Source organism: Euprymna scolopes, chromosome 34, assembly GCF_053919585.1.
Source record: "Euprymna scolopes isolate OS-2025 chromosome 34, ASM5391958v1, whole genome shotgun sequence".
Classification (NCBI taxonomy): Eukaryota; Metazoa; Mollusca; class Cephalopoda; order Sepiida; family Sepiolidae; genus Euprymna; species Euprymna scolopes.
This window is the reverse complement of record NC_136515.1, coordinates 32,189,059-32,205,780: the sequence shown is the minus strand read 5'-3', so window position 1 is coordinate 32,205,780 and position 16,722 is coordinate 32,189,059. Positions and strand designations below refer to the sequence as shown.

At 43.4% G+C, this 16,722-nt stretch overlaps 2 protein-coding genes across 2 annotated transcripts in view; one reads left to right on the top strand and one right to left on the bottom strand.

The window, feature by feature from the left end:
- LOC145259163 (GTP-binding protein 8-like) overlaps positions 1-16,722 on the top strand; it is a 244,887-nt gene that overhangs the window by 2,391 nt on the left and 225,774 nt on the right. The gene's annotated exons all lie outside the window — the stretch shown is intronic.
- On the bottom strand, positions 8,194-9,666 carry LOC145259219 (uncharacterized). The gene has a single exon (XM_080117058.1). The coding sequence runs from the start codon at positions 9,664-9,666 to the stop codon at positions 8,194-8,196; it is 1,473 nt and encodes a 490-aa protein (XP_079973184.1).

Here is a 16,722-nt window from a genome sequence, read left to right as displayed (position 1 = left end):
TCGTGTGACTTTTCTGTGGACGATTCTGGCTGAGCCAGACTGATGGCTAAGATTCTATTTAGGAAATTTCCTCTCGAACTAAAAGGGGAGATAATAGCGCTAACAAATAGACGGGTGCCGCCTTTGTCCTCCATATTGAGACTAACTGGAGAAGCAATAAAGAGATTGCAGATTAAGGGCGGTATCTCCACTGCATTTACATCAACAGTAAGACAGAATACGTCTCAAAAGTTTGGTAGGGGGAACGCTATTACTCCTTCTTTTCATGTGGATGTGAACAATACAACTTCAACCGGGTATTCCCGCACGTTGCCACCCATTCTCTCAGTTACATTCTCTTGTGGACCAAAGACAGTGTCAGTGAATTGCCTACTGGACACGGGTAGCGGGCGGACATATCTGGCGGCAGATGTACTGAGAACTTTGTGCCCAATCGAAACCCTTGGTGTCAATTGTCAGCTGAGATTGTCTACCTTTCTAGGTGAGTGTCAGCGTGGGTTCACAGAGGTAGTCCTGGGAGTTGACTTGGGTTCTGGAAGGACTGTGACATCTCCTGTCTTGGTAGCCGATGGTATGGACTTGTCGGTTCGAGTGGCTAACCTGGAATCTCTATTGCGTGTCTTTCAGGATGCAAAATATGCTTTGGCCGGCCAGTTTGAGACCGGAAGGGATTTAATACCGATCAAGGGAATAATTGGGTTAGACCTGATTGAACACCTGGACTCATTGAAGCTGATCCCGTGTTTGAATGGATGGGCCTTTGCAACCCCGCCTGGATTGGTCCCGTTTGGAGCAGTGGACTCTTTTTTCTTGGAAGATAAGCCCCTCTCTGAGGTTACTCACCTCTCGTTTAATTCAGTGATGGAACATACCCCCCAGGTCGATTCATCACATTTATGTTTTGTCCTTGAAACACAATCAACATACCTGGATCCCATGGCGGAGTGCTTTCCTGACAGTATGGTACAAAGAGGACTAGAACAAATGTTTACGTTGGAATCTCTGGGGCTTCCCAGTCAGGAGGACTTTTCTGATTACGATAAAGTGTAGATGAAGCGATTTGAGGAAACGGTAGAGCTTCGGGATGGAAGCTATTATGTGGAGCTCCCCTGGCATCACGATAGATTAGCCAGAGTCCCCTCTAATCATGCAACTTCCTTGCATGTTTTAGACCGGGTAGCAGCAAACTTGACTAAAAGAAAAATATATGATGAATATTTGGAGGTGTTTCGTCAGCAACAGGAGGACGGTATAATTGAAGAGATTTTTGTCTTCCCTCAGGAGTTCGACAAATATGTGTGGATACCACATAGACCAGTTTTCAAGTCGGACCCTACGGCAACTACCAGGATCAGACCAGTGTTCAACTGTAGTTTGAAGACAGGAGATGGATTATCGCTGAACAAAGCAGCATATTCTGGCGTTAACTTAACAGGGGACATCTTAAAGTTGTTGCTGGCCTTTAGAGCCAACAATTATGTGCTACTAGCAGACATTCGCTGAGCCTTCCTAATGATTCGGCTTAAGCTGGAGGCAGATAGGAACCGGTTTTGCTTTTTTCTTAAACAAGGAGATTGTTTGCGCTGCTTCCGCTATACCACCTTGATATTCGGGTTTACCTCAAGCCCATTTGTGTTGGGGTGCATCTTAAAATTGCATGCGGCAAAATACCCTCAGGATGCTTGCCGCAGAATGATGGAGGACCGGTTTTATGTGGATAACCTTGTGGCATCCGTGGCAGACGCGAGTGAGCTTACTACATTGTATTCCCTTGTTAGAGAGCGTTTGCTGGAAGGCGGCTTTATTATCCAGTCATGTAACTCAAACAGTCAGGCGCTCCGCACTAGGATGTTGGAGGATGGTACTCTAAGTATCCATGAAGAGGAGTGGGAGAGAGTACTGGGCTACCGATACTCCCCACATTCGGAGGAGTTGTATGTCGCTCCGGTAAAGTGCAATCCTGATGTGACAACTAAGAGAGGTGTTCTTTCAGAGTCAGCTAAGGTCTTCGATCCGTTGTCCCTATGTCTCCCGGTTACTATCCGCAGTAGAGTGCTAATCAGGTCCATGTGGAAGAATGGTGCAGGTTGGGATGATCCACTCCAGCCAGCGATCTTGAGCGATTGGAGAGAACTAGCCAGGGACCTTTTAGGGTTGAGTGATTTCCGTTTTTTGCACAAGGTGCTTATGGCAGGGCTGCCTGGAGATATGTACCTGTTTTGCGACGCGTCCAAGGAAGCATATGGGTTTGCTGTGTATATCGTACAAAATGGTCGGTCATCCTTATTATTTGCGAAAGCTAAGGTGGCACCTATGAAGGACAAGACTTTGCCTGTGTTGGAACTAATGGCCGTTTTCCTCGCCTTCAAGTGTCTCCCCACAATCCTGGACAATTGTGAAGGATTTGTTCCCGAGAATTTGTGTATAGCCACGGATGCACAGGTGGTCTTGTCCTGGATTTTATCTCAAAACATGGCTAGCAAAAATGTTTTTGCAAAAAATAGACTTAAAGACATTCTGCAGATGAAAGTGGAGTTGGAGTCTCGCTATGGCTTGAAGACTCTCTTCAGATATGTTGATAGTACACTCAACCCGGCGGATTTGTTAACAAGAGGATTAACATTGAGAAAGTTCCAATCCAAGATGGAATTTTGGTGTTCAGGCCCTTCCTGGCTATGCGAAGGAATAAATCAATGGCCAGGACAGGATATGCCCTGTTTGAGTGAGATATGCCAGCGAATGACCCGCAGTTCAGCAAATTGTTCTTTGATCCATGATCAAGAGTACACTTCGGCCATACCTTTTCAGAGGTTTTCCTCATTCTCTGGTTTACTGACTGTTACTGCCTTGGTGTTTAAGTTCCTAGCCATCCGATTTAATCGACAATGGGACTACAACTCTAAGGCAGCGATCTACCTTATGAAGACAGTGCAACGGCAAGAATTTCCCGTGGAAGTGGAGTACCTAAAGGAGCCGAGTGGTAAACCTATGCCAGTTAGGGTTCATGCTCTGGATCTTTTTCTGGACCCTGACGGTTTGATTCGATCTCGGGGAAGAATCAACCAATCTTCCCACTTTGGTTATGAAGTTAAAAACCCCATTCTGATAGGGAAACATCATCCTGTTACCAGACTCATCATTTTAGATTGTCATGAAAGGTGTTGCCACCTTGGAACTGGGTCAACTCTAGCAGAGTTGAGGCGAAGCGGTTATTGGGTCCCGCAGGGTCGACAAGCTGTGAATAAGGTACTGGCTGTTTGTGCCAGATGTAAACGTTATAATTCAACGCCAGTGACACCGAATGCTGCTGCTGCCCTGCCATCGCACCGTACCGATTTCAGAGTCCCCTATCAACACACTGGGATTGATTTTACTGGCCATCTTTGGGTGAGTGACGGGAAACGAGATACGAAAATGTACTTGCTCCTGTTCACTTGCTTGAATATCAGAGCAATACACATTGAAGTAGTTCCCGACATGAGCGTACCCTCTTTCTTCCAGGCACCGGTTCGATTTACTAACCGATATGGCGTTCCCGAAACCCTTTATAGTGACAACGTGAAAACGTTTATAGGAAGTGGAAAGATTTTCGACCGTCTCTCTCTTTTTACGGACTATCAAAGAAAATACGGTCCTTGTAAGTTAAAACTTAAAACCATTCCCTTGTTCTCTCCTTGGTATGGAGGAACATGGGAGCGATGTATCAAGACCATGAAGAATTGCCTATTTAAGATTCTTGGCAGGGGTAGATTGGATTACTTTACCCTTCTGACAGTGTTATCGGATATTCAGAGGTCTGTTAATAACCGGCCTCTTACTTACCAGGTGTCAGCCGACAAAAATGCTACTCCAATTACTCCTAATATGTTCCTTAAGCCCAATCAGAGCCCCGGGCTATTAATACGACTGGATAGAGAGGATAGAACAACCTTGTTGCCTCCCAGCAGGGAGAGGCTAATTCAAACCTTGGAACTTAGGGACCAATGTCTGACAGATTTACACAAACTATGGTATGAGGAGTACCTGCTGGAGCTGGGAAGGAAGATTCCTGGTCGATCCCGACTCAGTACAAGAACCTGCCTCCAGAAGGATGATGTTGTGCTGATTAAGAGTCCTTTGAAACCCAGACCGTTTTGGGTCTTAGGAACTATTACTGAACTGATTCCAGGCCATGATGGTGTCGTTAGAGCAGCACGTGTTCAAAAAGGGGAGGGCTTGGAGGAAGTACATTCCCTGAAACATCTGTACCCCTTAGAGCTTTCTAGGACTCCTGAAGGACCTCCTGTTGCGGAGGGAGGGGAGACGTTGGATTCACCCCCTAGTGTTGAAGAGCAGGTCTGGTTGTGTCCCCTGTGCAGCTCTCCGCAGCAGAATCAGAATATGATCGGGTGTGACTCGTGCGACGATTGGTACCATTTCCGATGTGTCGGTATCGACTCAGAACCTCCCAACAGGCAAAAGTGGTATTGCCCAGAATGCGCGCCCCTTAAAAAACGACGGGGTAGACCTAGCCTGCTGCCTGCTTGATTGATATCTGGACTGATCGACTACTGCTATATTGTACTAACAGTTGTTTTTTGATTAAGTATTTTGGTGGTCTGTCATTTTTATGTAACTTTTTTCTTTTTCTTTTCTCTCTTCTACCTTTTGTTTTTTTTTCTCGTTTTTGTCGGGAGTGTGTGAGAAAATAAAAATAAAAATAAAAAAAGAAGATTGCTTACTTGGTGGTGCCGGCCTCGAGGGCGGAATTCTAATCTGAGTGGTTGAGAGGACGAGTCTCTTATAGACTTGGAGGAGTAGGGGGAGGCACAATTCTTCTGTTATAAAAGAATTGTGTCTCTGACTAGCACCAGTTCTGTTAATGACTTACTGGTGAACGGTTGGCACAACTTAGTTACTCGCTGCTCGCCGTACTACAATACTTGTTACTCGACCCAGTAGGGGGGGTCGCATAGGACATCCTTTGCAACCCCTCGGAGCTTACGCTATCACCGGGTAATCTACTTTACCCTCTAAATAGTTTTTTTTTCCACACTAAAAAACAAATTAGAGTGGTCGATGTTCTGTAGTGGCGTATCGCTATATTTACCCTATTTTGTGACATTTCATCGCCTTCGGTAGTGTTTTTCTTACATGATACGTTCGCGTGCGAACAGGCGTAGTGAAGTATCTTCTAACATCGCTTAGGAATCTTTAAGCGGCCATTTGAAATAAGAAAGTTTTTTAAAAAAGTGTTTAATTTTTTTTTTTTTTTTGTCTTACATCGTTTTTAATGCTTTTTAATTGATCTAAAAAAGTTTTCACGAGCAGTTTACAAAAACATCACCAAACATTGTTTTTGTTCATTTTTTTTTAGGGGGGGTATTCAATTACAGAACTTGTGTAGTTTAACAGGTACTTCTGCAATTTAATTAATCATTTTCCCATAAGTAACGTGCCGACTTGAATACCATGTAGAATTTCACAAAAATTCTGTTTACATTGGGGAGGTGGGAGCATAACATAACATTTAAACATAACCTCCATAACATAACATTAATATAGATTTTTTACCAAATTTTAATAGCAAAAAAAATCGATATTTAATTAATACCACAGTACTGCTTCCCAGCTGATTACAACATAGTTGTTTTCAAGTTCTATGAATGCAAGTTCTTGTCGAGTCGTCTGCTTCAATAATAAAACATATAGTCTCCAATTTTCTCAGCGTGTTGTCTCATCATCAAAAAAAAACTAGGATGGACTTATACAATGCACACTCTCTCCTTGTATTTTTTTTCTTTTAGTCTTTTTAAAACAAATTTTCAACAGATTATCAATTGGATATTTTTCTGCTGGAATCCATGACATCAACTTAAAGGAGTTGACATTACTTTTTTTTTTTTTTTCAAATTAATGGTAGTTTCATATGAAAATTGAATGTACAATAAAGGGAGTTGTTGGTAAAAATATCCCATCAGTTTATTTTTAAAATATTTTAAAAGTAAAAAATGAAATATATTTTTGGTGAAAATCGAAATAATTTCAATTAAAACCAACGACTCGCCGCAAATATTAAAAGTGGCTGTACAAGGAACGATTCAGTTGCGCGTACACCCACGCAATTTCTGTGCACAAAACTAAAACTTTGCCTCTTCACACGGACATATTTCAAAGCATCTCACGTCACAAAAATGTTGTTTTTTTCATCTAATTGGATTATGAAGAAAGTGAATTTCGAAAATATTTTTTTCAAACAGCTTTTGTTGGAGCTGGTTTGAAATCTATAAAAGGGACACTTTGTGCCAAAACCAATCAGCCGAAGTCAGCATGCTATAAACAACAACCAGATCGACTCCATTGCGGGCCGATGTTAAACAACCAACATCGTTTCGCACGCATCTAAATTCTCCACATGAAAATACTAGATCAGCGAGAATAAACATTTACCCTTCATGCTTCATTTTGTTTCATATTAACGTCCGCGAAATCACATTGAATTAACAACACTGAACTAATATAACGGATTTTAATACCGTTTTAAAAAAACAAAGAAGAAATATTTTATATCTTAAAAAAACATTTTGCCTCAGTCAGAGAAAGATTTCTCCTGCTTTTCATTGAAGATATATATATAGATGAGTAGCACACCTTTCCCTAGTCGACGAGGAATGAGCGAAGAGACTGACGATCTTGATGTAGTCTGAGTGCGTCCTCCAAGTTCCACTAAAGAATGCTGAGTGTTCTTTTTCACAACATGAGCATGGACAATCAAAATTCTGATGTTTAACCCAATTCAGCTGCTGACAGTTTCTTCCATTTGTATCACAATGTGCGCTGTTAAGACTATTCTCATCTGCGCAAAAACTGAAAGGTCCCATTTAAAAAAGTATTTGCTCATAAACAACTGTAATTTAAAACTGCTCGACATGCATTCCTCTCCCCCACAAGTTCACGAGGAATTTCGGGTGAGTGACGTGAAAAAGAATGCTGTTCACTCTACACTCTGAAACAATAGAGAAGAGGGTTGGTTAGCTTATGTCCTAGGTGATGAGAGGAGACATTTACATTAGCTATCTCCCCTACGCACGGTGAGTTTTTTGCGGGCACGACAAAAAAATCCTGTACAAAAGTCCTCTGAAGCTATATACACTGTTATGGAATCACTGGTCTTGGTTTCGCCAGGGCCGCAACCTACTCGCTGGTGCAGTCTCTGAAGCACGAGGAGCGTTGTGTGGCATCAGTCGGCTCAAGGCCCTAGGAGCCTTCTTGACAATTGTATGCATGTTCTTGGGGGTGGTGTCGTTTCCAGCTCCAGCGTTCTTGGGAGTGGCAGAATCTCTAGCTGGGTTAGAAGCATGAGGGGTAGTTGGAAGGATCTCAGAAGGGCTCAATGGCACGTCATAAAAATCTTTATTGCTGGACTTACGTATGGGACTATCCGTTGGATTACTAGCATGGACTTCTGGTAGGGTGGCAGGAGAGTCCTCTGACACCCCTGGTATGATGCTGACAGAAGCGTCTTCTGGCAGCCTGGTGACTGGTAAGAAGGACTCTATCACGTCTTCGCTAGTTGTGGTCCTGAAAGGCTTGAATTTCTGAAGGTGGTGTTGGTTTCTGAGCGTAAGTCTCCCAGAGCCATCTATCTTGACCACATATTGGTGAAATTGTCTCACCTCCACAACGGTGCCTGTTCGTTCCCAGCGTTTAGGGTGATTTCCAGTTAGGTTTTGAATATACACGTGATCCCCCACGCTTAGAGGGGGCAAAGTTCTTGTATGCTCGCTCCACTTTTCATGCTCAAGGGAATGACGTTTTGCTAGTGCCTTCTCCCTGTTTACAAGCGTTTCAGACCATGTGGGGTGGGGGCAGTACCGACCCATTGGAATCGGGATGAGATCTCGGGTCGTCCGAAAACTATAAGAGCAGGAGATGCCTTCGTCTCTGGGTCGATGGAGTTGCGGTATATTAGCATCGCCCGTTGAAACTTGTCCGCATTGATGGACCCGCCTGCTGAGGTGTTATCTATCAGCATTCGTTTGACAGTTTTGACTGCAATTTCTGCTCTGCAGTTGGCGTGAGGGTTGGCAACAGAGGTAAGGCGATGGTAGACTCCCCATGATCGGAGGAAATCCTGAGTCTTCCCAGCAGTGAACTGGGGTCCCCCGTCAGATGTCAGCTCCTCAGGCACTCCGAAAGTCACAAAGACTTCTCTTAGGCGCTTGATGAGGCCATCTGCGCCGTTCTCTGCTTGGAATACCATCGGCCAGTTGGAGTACCGGTCGACCACCACAACATAATCATGGTTGTTGTGTGTGAAGTAGTCGCTGGAGATCTTGTGTAACGGGTACTCCGGAGACGTAGCGTTAAAAGATGGCTGCATAGCATTAGGCTTTGCAATCCGATGGCAGTGGGTGCAATTGTCCCTGACACGTTGGATGTCGATGCTGATATTGGGCCAGTAAACGAGTCAGCCGCGTGGGCACACATGAAGCTGATTCCCTGGTGGGCCGCATGCAGGGCTTCTAATATCTCTTGGCGTAATGTTGCCGGCACAATGATGCGGTTGCCGGCAAGGATCACGCCATCAACGGTGCAAAGGCTGCTGGAGATGCGGTGGTACGGCCGGAGTGCGGTCCTTAGCTGTCGGCAGTCCAAAGGAAATCCGTTATGAATCAGTCGGTGTAATTCCTGTAGGTCTGCGTCCGAAGATGTAGCTTCCCGCACCATGTCCCAGGAAACCACATTAGTGACTGCATAAAGAGTGTTAGACATGGATGCGTGTATCCCATCATCCTCTCCAATATCTGCGGTGTCATCTGTGCTAGAAGCATCATCTGCGTGGCCGGCGGCGGCAGGTGGGTACCTGGAGGCAGCGTCAGGTCCCAGGTTCTTCTTTCCAAAGATGTGGATGACTTCAAAGTTGTAGGAGAGAGTCTTTTCCTTTAGATTTAACAAACGGCGATTATCTATCTCCGTCAAGGAGTGGTCATTGAGTATCCCAACCAGCGGCTTGTGGTCGGTAGCCACAGTCAAGTCACGGCATCCGAGGATGTAATACTGTGTTTGGTGCAAGGCGTAGACAACAGTGAGGGCTCCTCCTTCAATTGGTGCATACCTGGATTCTGCCGCGTGGGTGAAGCGGCTACCCACCAGGCAGAGCTTCCAGCCCTCCTTGCAGCACACAGGCGTCCTGGTGGTGCAGTCACAGTACTTCTGCATCATGAAGTACCCGATGCCAGTGACCGACGAATCGGTTAACAGACAGGTTGGGCGGGATGGCTGGAACAACCTCACTCCTTCCTTTATTTCCTCTATGATCTTGAGCTTGGATTCAGTGAATATCTCATTCAATTCCTCCGTCCACTTGAATTTGGTGGATGGTTTCAGGAGATGCCGGAAAGGCTGCATGCGCTTGGCCATGGAGAATGCATATGCTCCTTGATTGACCAATCCAAACCAAGCCCGTGCGCCAGTGATGTCCTTTGGGGTAGGGAAATTCCAAATTGATTCCAAAAACTTGTCAGATGGGGTGACATTAGTGGGCGTAATCTGGAGGCCCGCAAAGACAACAGTCTCTTCGGCGAACTGGAACTTTTTGGGGTTGAGGGTAATCCCATTTCTGGCGCAGAGGTCCAACCACTCGCACGCCTGAAAGAATGATGCCTCAACTGAGTCAGCCCACATGCACGTGTCGTCCACGCACTTAACCTTGTTTTTGAAGTTGGCGATAATAGCATCAAATCGCTGGTTGTAGGCGTCGCCACTAGCAAGGAAGCCCTGTGGTTCCACCTTGTAACGATAGAGACCCCATGGGGTTATGAAGGTTGTAATGTGGCGATCTTCCTCTCGGATGGGAACAGAATGGTAACCATTCCAAGCGTCCGTGACAGTCTTCCGCGTGTGCTGGGGGACACGATCTGCCAGATGGAATGGACTGCCTCACGGACCATCGATTCTGTGGCTGCAGATCCACTGTTCTTCTAGGGGAGCCGTCAGCTTTTGCAGTCACCACCATGCGGGAACACCAGGTGGTCGGCGTGTTGGGGCTGACCTTCTCTAGAACGCCGATAGTGACGTCTCTCTCAAGGTCATTATAGACCTTATCCTGCCAGTGTAGGGGGACCAATGCAGGCTTATGAATGGCGACTGGCTTTGTGTTGAGGTCGATATGAAGCTCCAGCGGTTCACACTTCATCATGGGAAGTGGCTGGTGCTCGCATGTATTAAACGTTGTTGATGAATAGAAGTCAAGCAGCCATTGCTTCAGAATTGGCACATTTTCATCGGTGGGTGCAATACCTATTGGAAGCTTTGTTGGTATAGGTGGTGGTAAATCTGTGCGTTTTAGGCACGAACACTGATTATATTCATCTTCCACTGTAGTCAGGGAGTCTTGAGGCCAATTTACTGGCACAGTTGGGAAACTAGCAGGTATGGCCCCTAATGCCACTAGTGCTTCACGACAAAGGAAAGCTTTGCCGATTTTCCTAGACACATAACAACTGCTTTGTTGTTTTTGGTGTGCAAGATACATCAGCTGTTGATACCTCCACGAAGATACCTCCTTCAACCCCTAGATCCTCCTCAATAGCTCCTCACATGGACAATTTGACAGGAAATATGTCAGTCTTGGCGATGCCCATCGCAAGTGCTGATCTGATGGGTATGATGGAACTCTGACAACCAGAATCTGCCACCATAGGTATTTCGATTGATGTGGGGTTGGAGGATTTGAGTGCACGTTCAAGCTTCTTGTGGTCATCTTGTAATGGGGTGAGCTTCACCGTCATCATTGGGTGGGGCTTAGAAGGTCTAGTGACCCATTTGCCTTCGTATACATGATGTTCGATTGGCTTGCAGCTGCTAGTTAAGGGTTGATGAGTCTGGACGGTACAAAGTTGGTCAAATAAAGTGCCAGCTTCGTCATCCTCCATGTGCAAGGCGTTATTACTGGGCTTAGTCTTACGGCGGGGGTTCTGAGGGCACCACCCGGAAGATCTGTCTCGGTGGCCCCATAACGCGCAGTTCGAGCACTTACTGCAGTTGGTTGCAAAATAGCCTTTTACAGAGCACTTGCTGCATGTTACAGACCAAGCACTGCAGGACTTGGCTCTGGAATTCCGGTCGTTTGACTTACCATACTGTAGTTCTCCGCAGGCCCAGCACTTGCTCTGTTTGTTGCTGCGAGATGGTTGTGACTGGTGGGGTTTGTCGTTGCCATGGCTCATGGCAACGGTAGTTTCTCCAACAGCTGCCCTGGTGGATTTACCCTGTTCCTTCTGGGTTATATAGGCAACAGTTTCCTCCAGGGTTCGGTCTGTTTTGGGGTCACCCAACAGATCAGAAAGAATCTCTGGATCAGCAATACCATGAATGAGATTATCCCTAATAATCTCACTGCTATAATCATAAGTGTGACCACAGCCCGATTCCTTACACTTTGCTGTGTACTGGCATAAAGCGGACTGACCCCTGAGAGTGGCAAGGAAGGTTCTGATAGGGGTACCAGGGGCCTGTGTCATCCTACTGAGTTTGATGCGGTGGACCAGAGTGCTCTACTCCCTGACTGCCAGGCGCCTTATAGCAGCAAGGAGGTCTGCCTCAGTCGTTGATGACATCTTCCTGCAAGTCTCTCAAGAGGTCATTCATGAGGTCCTCATCACAGCAGTGAAAGAGGGCTGTGGCACACATAGCATCAGTGATAGCCATACCGGTCTTATACATAGACTATTGCCACTTGAAGGATGACCATTGATCGGGGGTGCTTTCAGCACCAATAGATGGGGACTTGAGCTTAAGCCTGGGAGCTGCTGGTTGTTGGAAGTTGGCCATCAGGGCTGGATGGGGAGTTTGGGCATGAAGGTTCATGGAGGTAATGAGCACGTTACTGAGGGATTCAGGGAGTTTCTGGGATTTCCAGCCACATCCAGTAACTGGGCAGGTGACTTCAATTTTGTCGCTCATTATTTATTCAGGTTTTATTAGTTGCTTTCAGAAGCGGCGAGATCCGGACGATGTGTAGTCGTAGAACAGCATAGATGAGTAGCACACCTTTACCTAGTCGACGAGGAATGGGCGAAGGGACTGGCGATGTTGATGTAGTCTGAGTGCGTCCTCCAAGTTCCACTAAAGAATGCTGTTCACTCTGCACTCTGAAACAATAGAGAAGAGGGTTGGTTAGCTTATGTCCTAGGTGATGAGAGGAGACATTTACATTAGCTATATATATATTAGTCCTAACGACTATACAAGAAGTTACAAACATTATTTCTTTCTATGGTTAAATAAAAGTCATATATTGAACTTTTAAAATCGCCTCCGCCTTAATGCTGACAACCTTTTTATTTTTATTTTTTGTTAGGGGTTGGGAAATATTTACCTATGTTCACATCCCAACTGTAATACCAGACGTTGGTGAATGTCGACCAAGCCCCCTATGGTATCTATTTAAATATCATGTCAAAATTAGTAACAAAAATTACCAAAAATGATAAAATAGAAAATTAATTAATGAAAATCATTTTCAAAGAAATATACATTTTCAAGTTATATACAGATAGATACAGGTATTAAGTAAGGGAAGTAATTGCAGTCTATTTTGTTACAACTAATAGAGAATATTACTGAATAAGGGAATCATGAAAATACATATTTATGTAATAACTAGCTGCACCTGACCACGTATTGCTGTGGCTCAGTTTGATTAAGTGGAAAAAACAAGAGAAAATGCTTGTTTCTTATATGCTTAATTTCTCAATGCTTGTGGATACACAATATTTTTTAGTGTTCCATTTTCTGTGTAGATGTAGAGATTTTGCCGACTGTAAAACATGCAACATATAATTGTCTTTATGTGAGAAGCGATCAGTGTTTAGATGTTGTCCCTGAGTTTTGTTGATGGTGATTGCAAATACCAATCAAATTAGAAAGTGCAACCTCTTTGATTGAAATGGCAGATTCCATTGGAATCATTCTATTTCATTTGACTGACAACTACACGTTTCACTGCTTATACTCTGCAAGTATGACGACTTGTGGGCATTTTAACAAAGAGAAAGACAACAAAAATTGTGAACAAAAAACAAAAGAAAAAATATGGGGGATAGATTTTGCTATGGATATGTATGTGAGCACCCAGTTAAAAATGTTAAATTAATAAATTTAGCCATATCTATATATATAAAAGCGAAAATGTGTGTATATGAATGTTCGCTTTCTGTGTATGTCCGCAAAAGGCTTTTTTCCAGGGGGGGGGTCGCTCATTCTTAAAACTTTTTATATGCTGTTTAAATGATAATATCTACGAGTTAACAATGGGGGTCGCCTGTCTATTTAATTAGCCTGACTTTGAAATGCTAAATATTCCACATTTTTTGATCGCCGCGTGTTACTTCTGCTTTTTGATATAAAAAAAGCAAAACCGGATTCGATCGGCCAGATGTAAACAGCTGGTCGGCTTTTCACCGTCATATCAGACAATTGCTTTCATTGAGTAAAAAAACTCAAAACAACTATCCCGTAGTAAAAGTATTTGACTTCATTAAAAATTGCGAAATAGCGTGATGTTTGTCATTTTTTAATCGGTCTTACATTGCTACTGTCGCCATAGCACAGGTGTTCAGGCTCAGCCTATTGGCCTCAAGACTCCGGGTTCAAGCTTACCTGCCACCTATACCCTCCCACCTTATTTTTTTCCCATTTTTAAAATCGCTGTTTTTTGGTTATGTTTTTTAACAAATTTAACATCTTTTTTTTATATTTAAACAGGGTTGTTTCCTTTTTACTCTGATTTACCCCCCCCCACACACACACACTTACACACCTTCAAACACCCAGGAAACGCCAGGTATCTCCGTTAGTCTATCTATAAATATAAAAGTGAAAATGTGTGTGCGTATGTATGTATGTACACCTTTTGTGTATGTTTGCAAAAGGCTTTTTTCCGAGGGCTGCTCGCTCGGCTCCCTCATTCTTAAAACTTTTTATATCACATCTAAATCATAATATCTATGAGTTAATAACGGGGTTCGGCTGTCTATTTAATTTGCCTGACTTTGAAACATTAAATATTCCACATTTTTGGATTGCCGTGTATTATTTCATTTTTCCGTATAAAAAAAGCGAAACTTGATTCGAATATCCAGCTCCCTGGTCCACGGCCAGTGGTCTTCAGAAAGCTATGTAACATTTGGTCAATGTCAGCTTTTCACCGTCATATCAGACAGTTGCTTTCATTTCGAGACACTCCCCTAATAAACAGGGGAGCTGCTTTTCGTTCCCCAAAGTTCGGTAAAAGCTATCCCACACAAAATCTTAACTGCTTACGTCATGTTTCAAGACCGAACATCATGCGACTTAACTTCCTCGCACCTGTCAATTTCAATTTATAAACGTTAACTTGACACGCTTTTTAATTCCTCTCCCCTTGTGGCCGAAATGGTTAGATGTCTGGCTTTTTTTCCCTTTCGTTTCCACCTTCACATCAAGGCTTCGGGATTCAAGCCTACCTTCTTACTAAAACTTTTTTTTTTCTTTTACACCTCCAAACACCCGGCCATGTTTTGATCTACACCTCCCCCCCCCAACAACAACACACCTCCAAACACCTGGGCAATGCCGAGTATCCCCCCCCCCCGCTGGTCTATATATATAAAAGGCAAAATGTGTGTGTGTATGTATGTTCACTTTTTGTGTATGTCCGCAAAAGCTTCTTTTTTTTTTGGGTGGGGGGTCGCTCATTTATAAAACTTTTTCTATGCTGTCTAAATGATAATATCTATGAGTTAACAACAGGGGTCGCCTATCTATTTAATTAGCCCGACTTTGAAACGCTAAATATTCCACAATTTTATTTTTGGATCGCTGCGTGTTGCTTTTCGGTATGAAAAAAGCGAAACCGGATTTGATTGGCCAGACAAACTTTAAACAACTATTCCGCAGTAAAAGGATTAGACCGCATTAAAACCTGCGGAAAAGCGTGATGTTTGTCGCTTTTTAATCGGTCTTACATTGCTACTGTCACCGTAGCGCAGATGTTCAGGCTCAGCCTATTGGCCTCAAGGCTCCAGCTCAAGCCTACCTGCCACCTACCCTCCCTTATTCTTTTCTTTCAATTATCAAATCGCTGTTTTTTGGTTATATTTTTTAACAAGTTTAACATCGATTTTTTTATATTTAAACAGGGTTAAGTTTCGTTTTTGTTCTGATTTACCCCCTCCTCCAAACACACACACACATACCTACAAACACCCAGGCAACGCCGCATGTTGCTTTCACTTTTCAGTATAAAACATTGCAATTGGATTCGAACTGGATGTAAACGTTTGTGGTAAACAAACTCGAAACAACTATCCCGCAGTAAAATGATTTGACCTCATTAAAAACTATGGAATAGCGTTATGTTTGACATTCACTTTTTAATCAATCTTATATTGCTACTGTCACCATAGCGCAGGTGTTCAGGCTCAGCCTATTGGCCTCAAGGCTCCGGGTTCGAGCCTACCTGCCCCCCCTTATTTTTTTTTTCCATTTTTAAAATCCCTGTTTTTTGGTTATATTTTTTAACAAATTTAACATCGTTTTTTTTTATATTCAAACAGGGTTACATTTCCTTTTTGTTCTGGTTTACCCCCCCCCCCCAAACACACACACCTACAAACACCCGGGCAACGCTGGGTACCCTCGCTAGTCTATATATATTAAAGGCAAAATGTGTGTGTGTGTATGTTTGCTTTTTCTGTATGTCCGCAAAAGGCTTTTTTCCCGGGGGTTCTGGTGGGGGAGGGGGTCGCTCATTCTTAAAACTTTTTATATGCTGTTTAAATGATAATATCTACAAATTAACAATGGGGGTCGTCTGTCTATTTAATAAGCCCAACTTTGAAATGCTGAATATTCCACATTTTTCGATTGGCGCGTGTTGCTTTCGCTTTTCGTTATACAAAAAGGAAAACCGGATTCGATCAGCCGTTTGGTCGGCTTTTCACCGTTATATCAGACAATTGTTTTCATTGGGTAAACAAACTCAAAACAACTATCCCGCAGTAAAAGCATTTGACCTCATTAAAATTGCAGAATACCGTGATGTTTGTTACTTTTTAATCGATCTTACATTGCTACTATCGCCGTAGCCTCAAGGCTCCAAGTTCGAGCCTACCTGCCGCCAACCCCCCCCCCCCTGTTATTTTTTTTCCATTTTTAAAATCGCTGTTTTTTGGTTATATTTTTTAACAAATGCCCACAAGTCGTCATACTTGCAGAGTATAAGCAGTGAAACGTGTAGTTGTCAGTCAAACGAAATAGAATGATTCCAATGGAATCTGCCATTTCAATCAAAGAGGTTGCACTTTCTAATTTGATTTGTATTTGCAATCACCATCAACAAAACTCAGGGACAACTTTTACAACTGTGTGAATTACATCTACACACTGATCGCGTCTCACGTAAAGACAATTATATGTTGCATGTTTTACCGTCGGCAAAATCACTACATCTACACAGAAAATGGAACACTAAAAAATATTGTGTATCCACAAGCATTGAGAAATTAAGCATATAAGAAACAAGCATTTTCTCTTGTTTTTTCCATTTAATCAAATTGAGCGTAACCCTGTTTAAATATAAAAAATAACCATATTAAACTTGTGATGTTTGTCACTTTTTAATTGGTCTTACATTGCTACTGTCACCGTAGCACAGGTGTTCAGGCTCAGCCTATTAGCCTCAAGGCTCCGAGTTCG

What these genes read in the sequence shown, in the direction of transcription:
- LOC145259219 (XM_080117058.1), bottom strand. Translation starts at nt 9,666, where the DNA reads ATGTGGGCTGACTCAGTTGAGGCATCATTCTTTCAGGCGTGCGAGTGG.